Here is a 19,407-nt window from a genome sequence, read left to right as displayed (position 1 = left end):
TGGCGCGCTACGAGCTTGTATATAGGTCTGCTATTTTTGGAAAAATCGGAAGAGCGACTGACATTTTTTTTTATAATCTGATCTCGGGTCAGAATGGGTTATAATCAGACCAGTGTGTGTCCAGTGGAAACCTCGTATGAATCTGATCTCAGGTCAGAATGGGTTAACATGAGTCATTAGCTCTCGGGGCTGATACAGATGGCTGATCTGAAGCTATTAAGACTCAGTGCATGCAGCTCTGCTCATCATGGGCCGACGCCACCTGGTGGTTGAATAGCCACTCCACATATTAAAATAAACCTGTGGGTGTGGCTGAGGAATCTGGGGGTGTGTCTAACATTGGTACCCATAGGTACCCATCAATGTCATTTTGAGATTGAGGCGCAGACGAGTAGGATCCCACTGTAATACTAACTGTGGTCTCTCTCTCTCTCTCTCTCTCTCCCTCACGGCAACCAGGTGTCTCTCTCCCCTCCGTCGCCATGACCCAGCAGATGCAGAACCTCCAGCTGTCCCACCCGCCGGGCGGCCGGCAGGAAGTGTCCGGGCGGCCCGGCGTCGCCCAGCGCCGCCAAACGCCTCTACCGGAACCTGTCGGAGAAGCTGAAGGGCGGCAGCAGCGGCACCTCCACCTCGTCCTCCTTTCGAGGACACCTACTTCTTCGGCAAGTCGGATCGCCTGCGCAAAGCCTCGGTGAGTGTATGGTTGAACTCACAGACCTGGGGTGGCCTCGTGGTTAGAGTACCTAGGTACCTATGGAAGCAGAGGTACAGAGGTACCCACCAGTACTGATGAATGTCATTTTGAGATTGAGGAACAAACGAGAAGGATCCCACTGTATAGGCCCATCAGAAAAACAAATATGCTGTTCCGGGGATCCCCCGGCCAAGAAGCAAAGAAATGAGTTAAAAAAAAAACGCCAAAGATTTGCGGCACATTTTCATGATTTTTCCACAAAAGAAAATAGCAGATCTATACAAGGTCTTAGTGCGGCACTCGGGTGCCACTCTATGAGCTTGTAGATCTGCTATTTTCCAACAGCTACATTTTTTAAACAATGGGGTCGACGTGGTTAAAACGTTAAAAGCCGACGTGATGACAGATGCTTTTTTAATACACCTTTACTTAAAAAACTCTACGGAATTTGTGATTCATAGCTGAAGGTCGATGCCTTTATTCACAGTGAATATATATATATATATAATATATATATACTATATATATATTATAATAAAACTTTATTTGTATAGCACCTTTCATGACATGAAATTCAGCTCAAAGTGCTTTACAGAACAATGGAGAATAAAAGAAAAGCAAGGCAACGACATTAAAAAACAAGCAGTAGTGCAATACAGTGAGGACATGGATAACAAAAAAAAATAATGTTATCAAAAAAGCATGCAAACTCTATACACTTAGCTTTAGAGGCCGGGAATGACTGCTTATAGGACTGGAGGGGGGGGGGGGGGGGGGTTTAAAAAGTCGTTCAATAGTAGAGAATAGGACTCTCTTTCTTGTTCTCATTAATAATGCCAGAGAAATATGCCTACCTTGCTAGACGCAAGGCTTTGTTATAGGCGGACTGTTCCTACTTGCTAGACGCAAGGCTTTGTTATAGGCGACTGTTGACTGAGAATCTCTAGGTGGACGGTGAGTTTGTTTTTTCTCCAGGCTCGCTCAGCTCTACGACATTCTTGCTTCAGTGATATATATATATATATATATATATATCAATTGCTGCCTTTTTTCTGCGTCTACCTTTTCATGGCCAACGTGTCACCGTGACAATTTTGTTTTTGTCACGGTGACCTGTTGTGACTATAGGCCCCCAGAACAAGCTCAGGGTCAACCTGACCTGAATCTCTGAATTGAAATAAAAAGCTTTAGAAATGTGTTTAAAAGGACGAAAATAAACTCGGCTGAAGCGACCTGCGACGAGACACGACAAGGCTGTTTGTCTGGAACAGAGAACCGTTTAAAGCAGTATAGCTTTCCTTTAATGTTGTTGTGCACTCCCATCGAGGTGTAAGTGGGGGACACGGACAGGGAATTACAATGACAATGTAGGCACTTAGCAGACGCTCTTATAACCCATTCTGACCTGAGATCAGATTCTAAAAAAAAAATGTATTCTTACATCCTGACAGTTTTCTGAAAAAAGCCATGTTTCTATGTCCGTCTTTCTTCGATTGTTTCAAAAATAGCAGACCTATACAAGCTCGGTGGCGCGCTACGAGCTTGCTCTATTGAGCTTGTAGATCTGCTATTTTTCAATAGCTGAAGCATATAGCATGATGCTAACACCAAAAAGGGTCCCCGCCCAAAATTGGTTAATCCAGAGCGATTTACAGTAAGCGGGAACAACACGAATATGAGACTGTTCGCCCCTTTACCAATTATGTTACGCACCTTCGTCTAGGGTGAAGGTAAACAACATAATGTGAGAGGAGACAGGGTTGAAAAAAGAACTTTAGTTTATTGTTGTAGCTCTTTTCTTAGTCTTCTTAGAGACACTGGATTCAAATCCTTGTGCTTTTCAGTTCAAAAATAACTATTGGCTTCAGGGTGCGGTTTACATCTTAGCAAAAGTATCTAGAAAATAAAAGGTTTACCCCTAACTCAATCCCTATAACCAAGAAGAAGCAAAAATACAATACTAAACCCTAACTAACCTAACTAACAGAATTACAATAAAGTGAGAACAACAACAAGGGACCTAACACCCTTACAAAAGGACAGTGAGTGCGATTTGTTTTAACGTAGTTAACAGTTAATTGAGTATTTCCTCCCTCTCTGAAATCTGAAATTATCTTGCATACAGATTTATTTGATTGCATAGTCGTCGATCTCTATACTCTGTGAAATTTAGAAAGAACAACATGACACACAGAGACGGTGACTGCTTAACATGACATGATCTCCATCCCTGATGATGTCATGTGACCCCGGGCTCATTTAGGGGGCATTGGGGTGATATCGAGCGACTGACGGGAAATGTATACGGATTTCATATAATAAATGCGTCATGCGGTCGCAATCATTTTGTGTCGTGTTTTCATGTGGGATGAAAATTCCCCCGGTGTTATAATATGCATTGTCCCGTCTAAAATAAACATAGTGTGACCAGATTTGACTGACTGAGAGCCCTGCCATCGCGCAAACCTCCAGCTTTTCACCAGAGGAGGAAAACTATTTTTTTGGAGTGGTGCAACCACTCCAAGGAACAGCAATGTGCGTGTCCGCCTATAACTATGTGACGTTAATGAGCGCCAGTATGACTATTAGTACCAGTAGGGGGCGCTGTTGTGCCAGAAACAGAGAGAGAGAGAGAGAGAGAGAGAGTGTGGCACTGTCGCCTGCAAAGGAGAGAGAGAGGGGGGGGGGGGGGGGGGAGTTGCACCACTCAGTTCACACGGGTGTGATTTTTGTGTATCGTTAGAGACCACAGAAGTGAACCTTTCTTTCGAGCCTGTTTTCTCAACTCGCTGTTTCTCTGCAAGACATTATAACTCTATATAATATATAAGCCATATCTCCCAAAACCAATATGTCGATTTGTTGAAGCTATATAATTCCCTGCTTTCATAATATAAAAAAAAAAACATATCTGGCCACATGTATACCTTTTGAATACGGGACATTCACTTAACCCATTCTGAACGGGAACCCGTTTTGGTGTTAGCGTCATGTAATGCTTTAGCTATTGAAAAAATAGCAGATCTACAAGCTCGTAGCGCGCCACCGAGTGGCGCGCTATGAGCTTGTATAGGTCTGCTATTTTTGAAAAATCGAAGAGAACGACTGACATTTTTTAGAATCTGATCTCAGGTCAGAATGGGTTAATCAGACCAAGTGTGTGTCCAGTGGAAACCTCGTATGAATCTGATCTCAGGTCAGAATGGGTTAAGAGTATTTCTACGTGGTGGCGGTGGTATATTTTAGTTGTTCTTGCACCGCCGGCTGTTTGTGTGCCCAACAGAGAACGGATCAATAGAGATGCGTTTAAAGTCGAGTCTAACTCCATTATGATGCCCTGCGGCTGCTCTCTCTCCTCTCGCTGTCACTATCCGTTCCTTCAATATCCCCTTTAGACCTGCGGGGACGACTCGACAGTCGTTCTCAAACATTTCCATGTCAAGCACCCCCCACAAATTATTATGTAATTGCGACCCCGTCTGAAAATATGTACACAGTTCCAGGAGATCTCGTACAGCGCGGCGAGCACGAGCTTGTAGATCTGCTATTTTTCAATAGCTAAAAGTATTACATAAATGCTTTAAAAAAACACCAAAAAGGGCTTCCCGGCCCAAAATGGGATATTTCCTTAAATCTCTCTGTCGTGTCTCTTTTGTTCCCCTTGTTACATCATCATCATCATCCTTGGCTTTTTTTTGTTTCTTTTGTATCGACGAACTGAACCGCTCTTGCCCTTGCCCGGGCGGGGGACGGGGTCTATTTTCGGCCACAGTTATAACCCATTTTGACCTGAGATCAGATAAAAAAAATGTCTTTCTACATCCTGACAGTTTTCTTGAAAAAGCCGTGTTTCTATGTCAGTCGCTCTTAGATTTTTCAAAATAGCAGACCAATACAAGCTCGTGGCTCATGAGCTTGTAGATCTGCTATTTTTCAATAGCTAAAGCATATAGCATATTATAATGCTAACACCAAAAGGGGTTCCCGCGCAAAATGGATTAAGAAGGCGAGGTCAGTCTGACCGTCCCTCAAAAATCCTCCTGACCGCGGGCGGGCGGGCACGATCTGTCCTGCTGCCACCGCAACTTTTGGTCGGGGTGCATACTTATAGTTTAGACTAGTCATTGGTTAGACATGGGTTACGGTTAGGTTTAGGTGTGCTGCCCCCGTGGGGGGTTATAGGTTCAGGGTGAGGGTTTGAGAGGGTGCAGTACTTAGTTTAGACAGTTTTTGGTTTAGACTAGTCATTTGGTTAGACCAGTCATTAGTCCTATACAACTACAACCTATCTCAAACCCTCACCTTAAACCTAACCTCCCACGGGGCAGCATACCTAAACCTAACCTTAACCCATGACTAACCAGTGGCAGTGACTAGTCTAAACTAAGTACTCTTGGATAGTTTTAATTTAGTTTTAGTCACATGGAATGTTTTTAGGTTACTCTATAGTTTTATATGTTATAGTCTAGTTTTAAAGATAAGATAAGATTTTAGTCGACTAGAATCGACCAGATTCGACTGAGAGCCATGCCATCGCGCAACCTCCAGAGGAGAAAAGCTTATTATTATTATTATTATTATTATTATTATTATTATATTTTTTGAATCCTTCGCACACTTTCCTACTAGGCTGAGGAATACATCCCTCCCTTTTCACATTGGCCTGGCACTTTTTTTGTAGATTGATTGATTGAAATAATGTATTAACAGTTTGCAGAATTACAGTACACATTTCAAGCACAAACTCAATAAGAAGACCGGCGTTAACTGTGTGAGTGGACGACCCAATTAACCCATTCTGACCGGGAACCCATTTTGGTGTTAGCATCATGTTATGCTTTAGCTATTGAAAAATAGCAGATCTACAAGCTCATAGCGCGCCACCGAGTGGCGCGCTACGAGCTTGTAGGTCTGCTATTTTTGAAAAATCGAAGAACGACTGACATTTTTAGAATCTGATCTCAGGTCAGAATGGGTTCATCAGACCAGTGTGTGTGTCCAGTGGAAACCTCGTATGAATCTGATCTCAGGTCAGAATGGGTTAAGCATTACACTCGTCTACAAGAGGGTCCACCATGTTCAATCCTTGGAAACATTTAGAGACGAAACAAATAGACACTTCTTTATAATATAGTCAAAGAACAGAACAGTTCTATCTCATTATGTCCTGGCCTCTCTCTCTCTCTCTCTCTCTCTCTCTTTGACATCCTAGCTATAGTCAGAGTTTCATTCTCGTGTCTCGTATTATAATAATGAGTGTGTTTTTTTGTTGTTACGAGCCGCCCCCACATTCTATTTTCCTCTCGGCGTGGCGGCGGAGTTCAGTTCATGCTGTGTCTTCTTTTCACGAAAATGATGCTAGCTGTTACTTCATCACTTAATAAATACACCGCAGCTGTGCTTTCACGGGCTACAAACACGGCCACCCAAAGAGCATCTCTCACATCTCCATGAAAATGCGGACTCTCTCTATCTCTCTCTCTCTCGTGCTGAGGCTATGTGAACGGCGCTGGAGGTTCTTTCATTTCCGTGTGTGCGCGCCTGCAGGCCTCATGCCCGCATAACAGAATGCTATAATTAATGAGAACGGTGATAATGATAATGATAATGAAGAACGCGGAGACCGGGGGGACATGCATGAATGCGACAGTGCGTGTGTGTGCGTTTGCGTGTGTGTGTGTGTGTGTGTGTTAATGGCATGCCCCTTATTCCGGAACGTTCTGTGCTGACCAGGTGACACTTAACGAGGACACAGAATAAGTGGTGCCTTTATAGTATATCCAGAGTGCTTCACAATGTGCATTACCTTCACACAGCGTACGGCGGCTATCTATCTATCTATCTATCTATCTATCTATCTATCTATCTATCTATCTATCTATCTATCTATCTATCTATCTATCTATCTAGTTAGCCCCAATATAAGACCTGAGGGGTGCAGTACTTAGTTTAGACAGTTTTTGCTTTAGACTAGTCATTGGTTAGACCAGTCATTAGTCCTATACAACTACAACCCATCTCAAACCCTCACCCTAAACCTAACCTCCCACGGGACAGCACACCTAAACCTAACCTTAACCCATGTCTAACCAATGACTAGTCTAAACTAAGTATGCACCCCCGGAAGTTTTAACTACATTTTACCGCATTAACTACATTTTATAGTCCTACTAGACTAATTTATTAAAAAAAAAAAAAGACATATTCAGTCACTTTTCAAATCCCTTGGTTGAAAAAACTGAAGTTGTCCTTTAAAGGTAACCTCTCTCTCTCTCTCTCTCTCTCTCTCTCTCTCTCTCTCTCTCTCTCTCAATTCAATTCAATTCAATTCAATTCAGTTAGCTTTATTGGCATGAATGTAGTAGCTACAGTATTGCCAAAGCATGAAGTTCAACAAAAGAACCGAACAAAATAAAATAAATACAAAATATAACAGAAAACAAGCAAATAGAACATTAATTTTCACAATACAATATGAAAATACTGTCAAAATGTACAGTATTAAATGTGTCCGTGGTGTGTCGAGATGGTTCGTGTCAAGATAATAGTCACATTGTGTATATTTGTGTCCCTCATTTTGTGACATGCAGTCACATACTGTGCAGCCAGATGTGCTGCAGGTCCCTCTCCCAACAGAATGAGTTGTTTGTCACTGTCATGCAACTCTTTAAACGTTGGGATCAACAACTCAAATGTATTAAAATATGTGGTTCTTATATTATTATATTTATTACAATGAATTAGAAAGTGTGTCTCAGTCTCTACCTCAGCTGAGGTACAGTGACCACAGACTCTCTGTTCTGGAGGTAGGTAGTGATATGGCTGAATTTCGCACTGAACAAACACGTGAGGAATATAAGCAATGAGCAAAGGACTGCTTGTATATGATGTTGTTTATTTGAAGAGATCACAGATCCTGGCTTTTCCCAACAGCCCAGGCAGGTTCCAACAACATACTGAGACAGTTTCAGAATAGTAGCTTAAGTAGGGTTAGATCCCACCCACCAGGTGGTGGGTGGGAAAGGAAGGAAGTTGAGGGGAAGGGGGGGGGGGGGGGGGGGGGGGGGGGGGGAGAAACAGGATGAATAGGGCTAGACACACAGGAAGAGGGGGGGATGGGGAAATCAGGTGAAGGCAACAGCCGAGTGTGTAAGTTCAAGAGAGCCATGCTGTTGTTATCACAGCATGGCTTCAAGGCTCCGGGTGTCTAGACGAATTCAGTGTATTCGAGTACAGTGGTACAATGGAAAATCCTCCTCAAATCCCTCATTTTGTTAATTTAAAAACAACTTAATTAAACAATAATTGTACATTTTCCATAATTTGTATAGTGAGAAGTCGCTCGTCAATCTGACCCACAGGGCTATAAACCCTCCAATTCTTGGTTTCCCTGTAAAGTGAAGTGGAATTATAGCTCCGAACAGTGAGGGTCTGGTCGGACGTACCGTTTGAGTGAACACAATTAGCCTTAAGGTGTAATGGTACATCTCTAGTCAATTTGACAAATCTACAGCGTATCTCATCTGCTGTCATTGGAAGTGGTCTTACTGGCACCGAGTGAGTGTGAGCAGTCGGAAAAAGTGTACATGCATAACAAGATACGTTGCTATTTAAGTCAGAGCGTTGCACCATCATGTGAACCGAATTATACCACAAATTATCAGTGAGTGTGTCACGGTTTGGCTCTTCATGGTGTCGGTGGTCAGCAAGGTAAAGTAATGGGCGAAGCTGTGTAAGTGTGTAACTTTGTGCATGTTGTCATATGTGAAATTCAGTAATCCAGGCAATGGTGATGGAGCTATGTCAAGAAATATAGGGCCACAGGGATCATTACCAGATACTTGGATACAAATCACAAACCACCCTTGGTCAGACGTGACAGCGTTTTCCAAGGTTAACAGAATGTCAGTAGAGTGTTGGTTGATTTTCTTTATGCTTAACCTACGTCTTAGTTGTGTGAAATCACTTGGCAATAGATACCCCCATCCTCCGCTCGTGGACCATACTGCCCGCTTCCAGCTACCACAGTACCCTGCTTCCTCGTCACTCAGGACATAACACATGTAGACAGGATACCATGTCCAGGCAGAGGCAGAGGGTGGACAGGAGACATATAGGCACACATCAATCAAGACAGTAGAAGTAACACCATTCTTCACAGTGACATTCCTAGATTGGGTCAGTTCGGGTTGCCAGGTGCCTCGGTGGTACTCGGGTGAGCGTTTGGTGCGGGTGCGTGTGTGTGTGTGCGTATTTGGTGGAGCCAACGACAGGTAGGACAGTACTCCTAGCAGGCCCACGAACAGGGCTGCACCACTGACCTTGGTGCGTGTATTGAAGACAGTTTTCTTTTTTGGTGTGATTGTTTTGTCAGGAGAAATGTTGAAGTCACTTTGCAGCAGGGGCATGCCTTTTGGTTCAGGCTGTGTTCCGGCTTCTGCCTGTATGCAATGCATTTGTCTATTCTAGGTGTGGTTGTGAGTGTGTATTTGTTGAATAAAGCTTCTTGGGTTGGCAGGGCTTCTTTCACTCAGGTGGAAGTGTGAAGTCCGATAAGCTATCTGTCAAAGCCCGGTTGAACAGGTGAGGAGAATTGTGAAAACCTTGACATAGACGAGTCCATGTCCAAACCTTGCCCTGGACCGGTGATGGTAGTCTCGTCTGGAAGCGCAGTCCCACATCGGCCCCAGTCCTCCTGTCCGCCACTCCCCGCCAGTCAGTTCGGTCGGCGCCCGTTGTCGTCCTCCTGTCTCTGGACTCCGTTGTCTCCCTCAGGTGAACGGTAGCCTCCCTCGGACGATCGGTAGGTTTGTTCATGTTCGTCATAATAGCCTCTTCTGGCCTCTCTCATGCGGCCATTTCCACGACCTCTTCCCCTGTATTTTCTTTTTTGTGGGCAGTCGGATCTCCAATGATCTGGGCTGTTGCAATTGAAGCAACATCCATCATTGAATCGGTTCCTTTCATTATCTGATTGGTCCCTTCCGTGTCTCCTGTAGTTATTATTTTTCTTTTCTTCTTTGTCTGTTGCCAGTATAGTGACAGCGTCCATCATGGCAAGCTGAAGAAGCACCTCTTTCATCGTGGGCCTGTATGTACGGCAGAAAGCCTTCAGTTGTCCAGTCCAGCGGCGTCCTCCCACTTCATTGAGCTTCTTCAGTGTAGCTGCATATTGCGCTATATCGTCTGGGGACCACAAGCGTTGAACCATCATTACCTCGCCATATGGGTTCGCCACCTCAATCATCGGGCATTGTATGTCAGCCGCCTGTTCCTCTTCATTCATCCATGGGTCAGAAGTCTCATTTGGGGTGGGCGTGTTGTCTGGCAATTGGTAAAACCGTGGCGCGCCTTGTGCACGTGTCACTGGCCCAGGCTTTCTTCCCTGTCCATATGATAGTATGTTGTCCTGGGCGATGGGAAAATCCCTGTGACGAGCCGCTGACTCCCCGTTGTGAATAGGGGTGGACCAATATGCTGGTGGGGGAAAAGTCTTCTGTTTTGTTGACACGGAAACTGGAGTTCTTGGCTGTGCTGTGTTGCCCAGCTCTTGGTTCGAAATGTCATTGGTTTGAGTGGAGTTCCTGTTGCCTTCTATTCTGTGAGATTCTTCCAGTAGGTTGAGAGACATAGCAGACACCAGGGATGGCGTCGGAACAGAGGGGGCCTGCTGTGGGTTTCCCAGAGAGGGGGTTTGAATGTCCTGTGGGGGGTGCGAGTTTGTGGTGAGAGGAGAAGGTGTGACGTTCTGGGATTCAAGCTGTTGTTGTCTGATGGTAGACACCGGGGGTTGACTGACTGGCATAGGAGGGCATGGGCAGTCGAGGTCTAGGTCGATTAGGGTCAGCGCCTGCAGAGAAGGGTACAAAGGAGAGGGAGAAATCTGCGAAGCTACATATGTAGGAGGAGCCTGTGGGCATGTCTCTTGCTTTAAAGAATCCGTTTGTGGCAGTGATTTCATGTCACTTTTCCGCTGTCTATATTCTGCTTCGTCCATCCACATTGAAAGGATTTTTTTGTGGAGGTCACATTTTATTAGTTTGTGTGTTTTTACTGTCTTTTTCCTTCTCATTTTATTTTCAGCTTCTTTTAGCAGCTCTTTTAATTCAAGCAATTTCTTTGTACTTAAAGAGCCGTTTTCTGGAAAACCCATTTGTTTCCATTCATCCAGGCAGTCTAGCGCTTCTGGGCCATACTTTGCAACCATCTCTCGCATAATCGAAGACCATCTCTCTTTGTCTTCTGTGGCCTTCTGTGGCGAACTTTTCTTATTTCCCATATTGAAATAGTGTCAGCTTGACGTTCTTTCTTTACTTTAAAGCAAGCACTGTATCTTTATGTCATTCTGTGACGACAACAAATTGTATGTTGTATTGTAACAGTTAAACAAGTTGTCTTTGTGCTTTCAACTTAACTTTCTTTGCAAGCACCTTTCTTTATGTTGTTTCAACAAGGTTCTTTGGCTTGACTTATCTGGCGTTCTTTCTTTACTTTAAAGCAAGCACTGTATCTTTATGTCATTCTGTGACGACAACAAATTGTATGTTGTATTGTAACAGTTAAACAAGTTGTCTTTGTGCTTTCAACTTAAAGGTCTCTTTTCTTTACTTAATGCAAAACACTGTATCGTTATGTTATTCTTTATGTTGTTACAACAAGGTTTAACAAGGTGTCTTTGTGTTTAATGCAAGGTAATGCAAGCACGGTACTTTATGTTGTTTTAAAACAAGGTTCTTTGTGCTGCTACTTGACTTAATGCAAAACAAGGTCTCTCTTTATGTTTTACAAACTTGACTTATGCAAGGTCTCTCTTTTCTTTTTTTTTTTTTTTTTTTTTTTCTTACTAGGCTAGATTTTATACAATAGGAGATAGGTTTTGCAAAATATGGCCTTTAGAATTTATAATTAGCACTTCAATTGTCAGGATTTTTTTAATTTGGAAAATTCTCACCGTTTGTTTTTTCAGTGTAGCCACGGGTTTTGTTGAAATCCTGGCGCCGAACTCCGTAAATGCCTTGATTCTCCAGTAGATGTGTTGATGGACAAATCAGTCCAAAGTAGCCTTTCCGGAGCTCAGCGACACAGGATCCCCACTTCTCGACACCAAATGATATGGCTGAATTTCGCACTGAACAAACACGTGAGGAATATAAGCAATGAGCAAAGGACTGCTTGTATATGATGTTGTTTATTTGAAGAGATCACAGATCCTGGCTTTTCCCAACAGCCCAGGCAGGTTCCAACAACATACTGAGACAGTTTCAGAATAGTAGCTTAAGTAGGGTTAGATCCCACCCACCAGGTGGTGGGTGGGAAAGGAAGGAAGTTGAGGGGAAGGGGGGGGGGGGGGGGGGGGGGGGGAGAAACAGGATGAATAGGGCTAGACACACAGGAAGAGGGGGGGATGGGGAAATCAGGTGAAGGCAACAGCCGAGTGTGTAAGTTCAAGAGAGCCATGCTGTTGTTATCACAGCATGGCTTCAAGGCTCCGGGTGTCTAGACGAATTCAGTGTATTCGAGTACAGTGGTACAATGGAAAATCCTCCTCAGTAGGACTTCTTGTGTCGTCCTTTCTCTATGGCCAGACTGTGGTCACTCACTCTGTATTTAGTCATGATCTGTCGCTGTTTTTTATCTTTGACCGTATACAGATACTCAGCCAGTTTATATTCATGTTTTAGGGCCAGATAACAATTAAGTTTGTTTTGAGTTTTGGTTTGATTGCTCCAATGTTCCAGATATGTGTATTTTATTTGTTTAATAATTTGGTTGACTCTAATTAGTGGTTGCAAAGCAGTGCTGGTCTGAGGTTGAGGCTGGACACTGTTCTGTGTTAGCTGATCAATAAGTCCAAGGACTAGTTGGCAGAAGGGACTCTTTTTGGGTTTCATCTCCTGGGATTGCAGGGCCTGGAATCCCAGGCTGTTTTAGGGGCTTGATTTAAGGTGTAACCAAAATGTTAGTGTTCTTTTGCTAATGTTAATAATTAATGGGTAACGGCCTAATTCTGCCCTGCATGCGTTGGTTGGTGTTTTTCTTTGGATGTTTAATATGGATCTACAGAATTCTGCATGCAGGGTTTCTGTGGGATGTTTGTCCCATCTAGTGTAGTCCTGGTGGACCCTAAACCTCACTACCATAGAGAGCAATTGGTTGGATAATGCTGTCAAATATTTTTATCCAGATTCTAACAGGGATATCAATTTTATACAATGTTCTCCTAATGGCATAAAATGCTCTGCATGCTTTATCTTTTAGTGCATTCACTGCCAGACCAAAGTTACCTGAGGCACTAATCTTAAGTCCCTGCAGGTAATCGTAATACAGGGTGTGATCTAAAGGTGTGTTTCCTAAGTTAAATTGATATTTGTTTTCCTGAGATCTGGCCTTCTTTTGGAAAATCATGATTTTGGATTTGTTCAAATTTACAGTCCGGGCCCGGCCAGTTCTGACAGTACTGCTCCAACAGGTCCAGGTGCTGCTGCAGTCCTTGTTGTGTGGGAGACAGCAGCACCAGGTCGTCAGCATAGAGCAGGACATTGACTTCCTTATTGTCAAGGGTTAGGCCGGGGGTTCCAGACTGCTCCCACAGTAATGCTAAATCATTGATGTAGATGTTAAATAGTGTTGGAGACGGACTGTTGCCCTGAAAAACACCTCTCCCTTGAGTGAACAGATCTGTAGATTTGTCTCTCTGTCTCTCTCTCTCTCTCTCTCTCTCTCTCCCCCTCCCCATGGTAACCCTGTGTCTCTCTCTGTCTCTCTCTCTCTCCCCATGGTAACCCTGTGTCTCCCTCCCCGTCCCCTCCAGACCATGCAGGGCTCTGACTGCATGGTGGAGGCGGTGGAGCAGCAGGACCTGGATGGACCTCTCTCTCTCTCTCTCCCCATGGTAACCCTGTGTCTCTCTCCCCCTCCAGACCATGCAGGGCTCTGACTGCATGGTGGAGGCGGTGGAGCAGCAGGACCTGGACGCTCTCTCTCTCCCCATGGTAACCCTGTGTCTCTCTCCCCCCGTGTCTCTCTCTCCCCATGGTAACCCTGTGTCTCTCTCCCCTCAGACGATGCAGGGCTCTGACTGCATGGTGGAGGCGGTGGAGCAGCAGGACCTGGACGCTCTCTCTCTCCCCATGGTAACCCTGTGTCTCTCTCCCCCCGTGTCTCTCTCTCCCCATGGTAACCCTGTGTCTCTCTCCCCTCAGACGATGCAGGGCTCTGACTGCATGGTGGAGGCGGTGGAGCAGCAGGACCTGGACGCCGTGCAGGTCCTCCTCTTCCAGCACGGCGCCGAGGAGCTGGACCTCAACACGCCCGGCGGCCTGACGGGCCTGACGCCGCTGGACATCGCCGTCATGACCAACAACACGCCCATCGCCAAGCTGCTGCTCAAGGCGGGCGGCCGCGAGAGCCCGCACTGTGAGTATAGTATTATGTGACCTGAGATCAGATTCTAAGAAAGGTCTTCTACATCCTGACAATTTTCCATTCTGACCTGAGATCAGATTCTAAAAAATGTCTTCTACATCCTGACAGTTTTCATTCTGACCTGAGATCAGATTCTAAAAAATTTCTTCTACATCCTGACAGTTTTCCATTCTGACCTGAGATCAGATTCTAAAAAAGTGTCTTCTATACATCCTGACAGTTTTCCATTCTGACCTGAGATCAGATTCTAAAAAGTGTCTTTATACATCCTGACAGTTTTCCATTCTGACCTGAGATCAGTTTAAAAAAAATGTCTTCTACATCCTGACAGTTTCCCATTCTGACCTGAGATCAGATTCTAAAAAAATGTCTTCTACATCCTGACAGTTTCCCATTCTGACCTGAGATCAGATTCTAAAAAAAGTGTCTTTTATACATCCTGACAGTTTTCCATTCTGACCTGAGATCAGATTCTAAAAAAGGTCTTCTATACATCCGACAGTTTTCATTCTGACCTGAGATCAGATTCTAAAAAAATGTCTTCTACATCCTGACAGTTTTCCATTCTGACCTGAGATCAGATTCTAAAAGAGGTCTTCTACATCCTGACAGTTTTCCATTCTGACCTGAGATCAGATTCTAAAAAATGTCTTCTATACATCCTGACAGTTTTCCATTCTGACCTGAGATCAGATTCTAAAAGAGGTCTTCTTATATGTTCTATACATCCTGACAGTTTCCCATTCTGACCTGAGATCAGATTCTAAAAGAGGTCTTCTACATCCTGACAGTTTTCCATTCTGACCTGAGATCAGTTTAAAAAAAATGTCTTCTACATCCTGACAGTTTTCCATTCTGACCTGAGATCAGATTCTAAAAAAGGTCTTCTACATCCTGACAGTTTTCCATTCTGACCTGAGATCAGATTCTAAAAAAATGTCTTCTACATCCTGACAGTTTTCCATTCTGACCTGAGATCAGATTCTAACAAATGTCTTCTATACATCCTGACAGTTTTCCATTCTGACCTGAGATCAGATTCTAAAAAAAGTGTCTTCTACATCCTGACAGTTTTCCATTCTGACCTGAGATCAGATTCTAACAAATGTCTTCTATACATCCTGACAGTTTTCCATTCTGACCTGAGATCAGATTCTAACAAATGTCTTCTATACATCCTGACAGTTTCCCGCCACTCGGTGGCGCGCTATGAGCTTGAGGATTAGTACAATATGTATATATATATATACTTTACCTTTACTTCGGTACACAGCCAAATCCAGTGTGTTTATTTAACTCTGAGAATGTATACAAAATAAAGCTAAAAAAAAAAAAAAAATCCAAGCAAATTCGTCCACTTGCCTGCCCTGCATGCGCCTTCCCACACACGCGCGCGTTCCGCGCACACACGTGCACGTGCACGCACGGAACACTTCACACGGGGGGGCCCTCTGGTCACTCTGTCCCTTTAATCCATTCTGACCTGAGATCAGACTCTAAAAAATGTCTTCTATACATCCTGACAGTTTTTCATTCTGACCTGAGATCAGATTCTAAATGTCTTGTCTATCGCTCTTCGATTTTTCAAAAATAGCAGACCTACACAGGCTTGTAGGTCTGCTATCTTTCAATAGCCGAAGCGTATCATGATGCTAACGCCAAAACACGGGTTCCCGTAGAGAATGGGTTAATGGTTTTTTAGCTTTTCCACTGATGCATGTTAACGCCATGAGGCCAATTAGCGCTAAGTGATTTATTGTGGCCGAGCGCTGCTCCAGTCCAAATAGAGAGAGAGGGAGGGGGGGGGGGGGGGTGGATTTAGGGGGGGGGGGGGGTTGGGGGGACGGCCCCTTGTAAACAAACACAAGGTAAACACTGTCGATGTTGTTTTCCCTGGCGGGCCAAACCCCCCCTCTCCCCACACACACACACACATACACACACACACACACACACACACACACACAGACACACACACACACACACACACACACACACACTGCCTCTTCAGCTCGGTGTGGCCCCTGCAGCCTCTGTTTATGTCACAGAGCAAGAGCCAAGTAAATCAGTGCAGGACCCAGTCAGTCAGTCAGTCAGTCCACCGGCTGTGTGTGTGTGTGTGTGTGTGTGTGTGTGTGTGTGTGTGTGTGTGTGCGTGTGTGCGTGTGTGCGTGCGTGTGCGTGTGTGTGTGTGTGTGTGTGCGCGCGTGCGTGTGTCTGTCTCCCATGGTTACGTCATGTGTTCTCTGTGTGTGTGTGTGTGTGTGTGTGTCTGGGTCCTTCGTTCCAATGCAGTCCATTTAATCTCTAGTTTCTAGACCGACGGCAGTAATAATACTCACGGGTGGGAAAGGTACTCACATGTTGTATACTTACAGCGCGTACAGTACAAGCATACGAAATACAAAACCACTGACAAAACAACGTAACATCACTAACAATTATCAAAGCATAAAAGCCCCAAATTATAGTTAATCACTAGCCAGCATGTGAGCTTTTGCCATAACAGTGTTTTTTTACTATAGCTGTTTTGATTCAATTCTGAGGCAAAAGCCACTTATTCCCGCGAATTACATGCACTACTTAGAAAATGAACGAATGAATTGACCCAAAAGTAACAACAGAACTATGTTAACCCATTCAGGCCTGGACGTCGAAATTAAAAAATATATATTTTTTAATTTTTTTTTTAAATGTTTTTTTTTCTTCTGAAAACATGTTTCCAACATGGAACCCCTCAGAAGCAAATATTTGAGTTAAAAAAACGTTCGCTCTGAAAGAATATAGATTCAAAGATTTGTGCCACATTTTCGAAAAACAGCAGAACCTACAAGCTCGTAGCGCGCCACTCGGTGGCGCGCTATGAGCTTGTAGATCTGCTATTTTTCAATAGCTATAAATTATAACATAATGTTTACAACACCAAAAGGGGTTCCCGACCTAAAATGGATTAAAGTAGTATCTCCTTGCTTACGCTAAAAAATAGTCTCGGAAAACAGGGAAGCGTTGATCAAATAGAACTAGTCATGCACGATTAATCGGAGAAAAAAAACATATCGTTATCGGAACGGTCTCAAAATACAGATTATTTTAATCGGTTTTCACAACAAAAAAAAGTAAAAAAAAACATCAATGAGTTCAATATAAATCAAAAGTGTCTAGTAGTACCTCTTGTCTAGAACAAAAGCCACATCAAATTAAAGTAAATTAAAGTAAAAATAAACTTTACATTTATTCTACATTTTATTTGTGTATTCAGTTGTAAAACCAACCAGACACTTGGGAAATAATATAGGTTATGTATTGATTTATTTATTATTTATTAGAGCCAAACTCCTATGCAGCCTATAATGTTTGTTTCCATTGTACACACTAAACCCAAGCGTTTATAGGTTATAAAGAGTATTAAACACTTATTTGTAACACTTTTTAAACGTGTCACAGTGTTTAGATTATAAACAGAAGCACACGTCTGATCGCCAGTAACACTTTTTAAACACATAAACGTGTTTAGTTTTTACAATCAAAGTCGCGCAGTCATATAGGTGTTTAGAATTCAAACACTAGGTGTTCTCGTGAGGTGTTTGAGTGAACTCGTGTTTTACTGTATTTTATGACCATTAATAAACATCCATTTCTCACTCATAGTGCATGTTTTCAACAAAAAATACATTCCTGAGGAGCAATTATCACATTATGACATTGTGTTGTTTGTTCACATGGCTGCCATGTTGGATATATACGCCACACAATCGTCAATCAAGCAGCGCAGCTTGGGCTCTCTCTCTCTCTCTCTCTCTCTCTCTACGAGCCTTTGATGAATTAGACTGATTGGTCTGTTATTGAGTTCATTTATTATAGGCCTCATTCAAACGTGTCAAACGATTGTTCTGTGTGTGCTCTGTCTGTGATTAACCCATTCTGAACGGGAACCCCTTTTGGTGTTAGCATCATGTCATGCTTTAGCTATTGAAAAATAGCAGATCTACAAGCTCATAGCGCGCCACCGAGTGGCGCGCTACGAGCTTGTAGGTCTGCTATTTTTGAAAAATCGACTGAACGACTGACATTTTTTAGAATCTGATCTCAGGTCAGAATGGGTTAATCAGACCAGTGTGTTGTCCTGCAGTGGAAACCTCGCATGAATCTGATCTCAGGTCAGAATGGGTTAACTGGTTCCGCACGGTGGTGCCCGAGAAAACGAGATTAAATTATCTTTGCAATGGATGCCATGCATTCCGAGATTTGTTGTATTCCCCATAATCCAGGGGAAAAAAAAATAAAATAAGTACCATGACGTTTACTTAAAAACAGCCAAAATACTCGTGCGAGCGCACGAGCGGTCTTTATGTGCATTATGGATCATAATATGCTCAAAATGCGATATTCGGGGCTTGATTATAGAGCCTAATTTGACTTAGATGTGACAAAAAACAATTATTCCCCGGATCGGACCATCTCTCCACCTGACCTGTGAAATAGCTATAGTGGATGTTTACCATTGTTTGAACCGGAACTGATTGTCGGCCATTTTAGGAGTTTGTTTTTCTTTCAAAAACGTCGGTGACTACAGCACTGGCGCGGAAACATGCTTTGGCTATTGAAAAATAGCAGATCTACAAGCTCATAGCGCGCCACCGAGTGGCGCGCTTACGAGCTTGTAGGTCTGCTATTTTTGAAAAATCAAAGAACGACTGACATAGAAACATAGTTTTTTTCAGAAAACTGTCGGGATGTATAGAAGACATTTTTTTAGAATCTGATCTCAGGTCAAAATTGGTTAATTCCTTATGATTCTCCATGACTAATTTTGTACGTATTCGACGTGTGTCGTTTGTTCTCGCTTACCGTAAAATCGCTCCGGATTAAGAGCGGTCTGCTGCTAAATAATTAATTGTGTGTGTGTGTGTGTGTGGCGTGCGCGTATGTACAGTGTTATCCCCTTCGTCTGTACAATATTAAAACCTAGAGGTACCTACGTAGTATCAATGTCTTTCCTGTGGAAAAAATACCTCTGGAAGCCACACCTCTGATGGGTGTGGTTTAGTCTTAAGGTTGTGTGTTTTTTTTTCCACCCACTGTGTAATATAATAAACGGACAGTAGGTGGCAGTAGCAGGACAGAGGCCAGAGCAACTATACAGTTGTATGCCATTCATACTGACTCAAATCCTTTTTAAACCCTTCTGGTTTTGCGAATATTGGAAATGTAGTAATGAAATCAACCAGCAGGTGGAGCAGTTGAGTATGGTTTTTATAATTGGCCTGAACCCTGCACTCTAATAT

At 43.4% G+C, this 19,407-nt stretch overlaps 1 protein-coding gene across 1 annotated transcript in view; it reads left to right on the top strand.

Annotated features, from left to right (window-relative positions):
* The window catches only part of ankfn1a (ankyrin repeat and fibronectin type III domain containing 1a), a gene marked incomplete at its 3' end in the record, with an annotated part of 221,248 nt that overhangs the window by 152,096 nt on the left and 49,745 nt on the right, over positions 1 to 19,407 (top strand). Inside the window, exon 5 of the mRNA XM_080790134.1 lies at positions 13,900 to 14,113. Within this exon, the coding sequence (XP_080646260.1) occupies positions 13,900 to 14,113 (214 nt within the window). The remainder of the gene's footprint in view (positions 1 to 13,899; positions 14,114 to 19,407) is intronic.

Source organism: Protomyctophum bolini (assembly GCF_963924005.1).
Source record: "Protomyctophum bolini genome assembly, chromosome: 18".
Classification (NCBI taxonomy): Eukaryota; Metazoa; Chordata; class Actinopteri; order Myctophiformes; family Myctophidae; genus Protomyctophum; species Protomyctophum bolini.
Note: the sequence above shows the minus strand (reverse complement) of the source record. Positions and strands in the feature narration are given on the sequence as shown.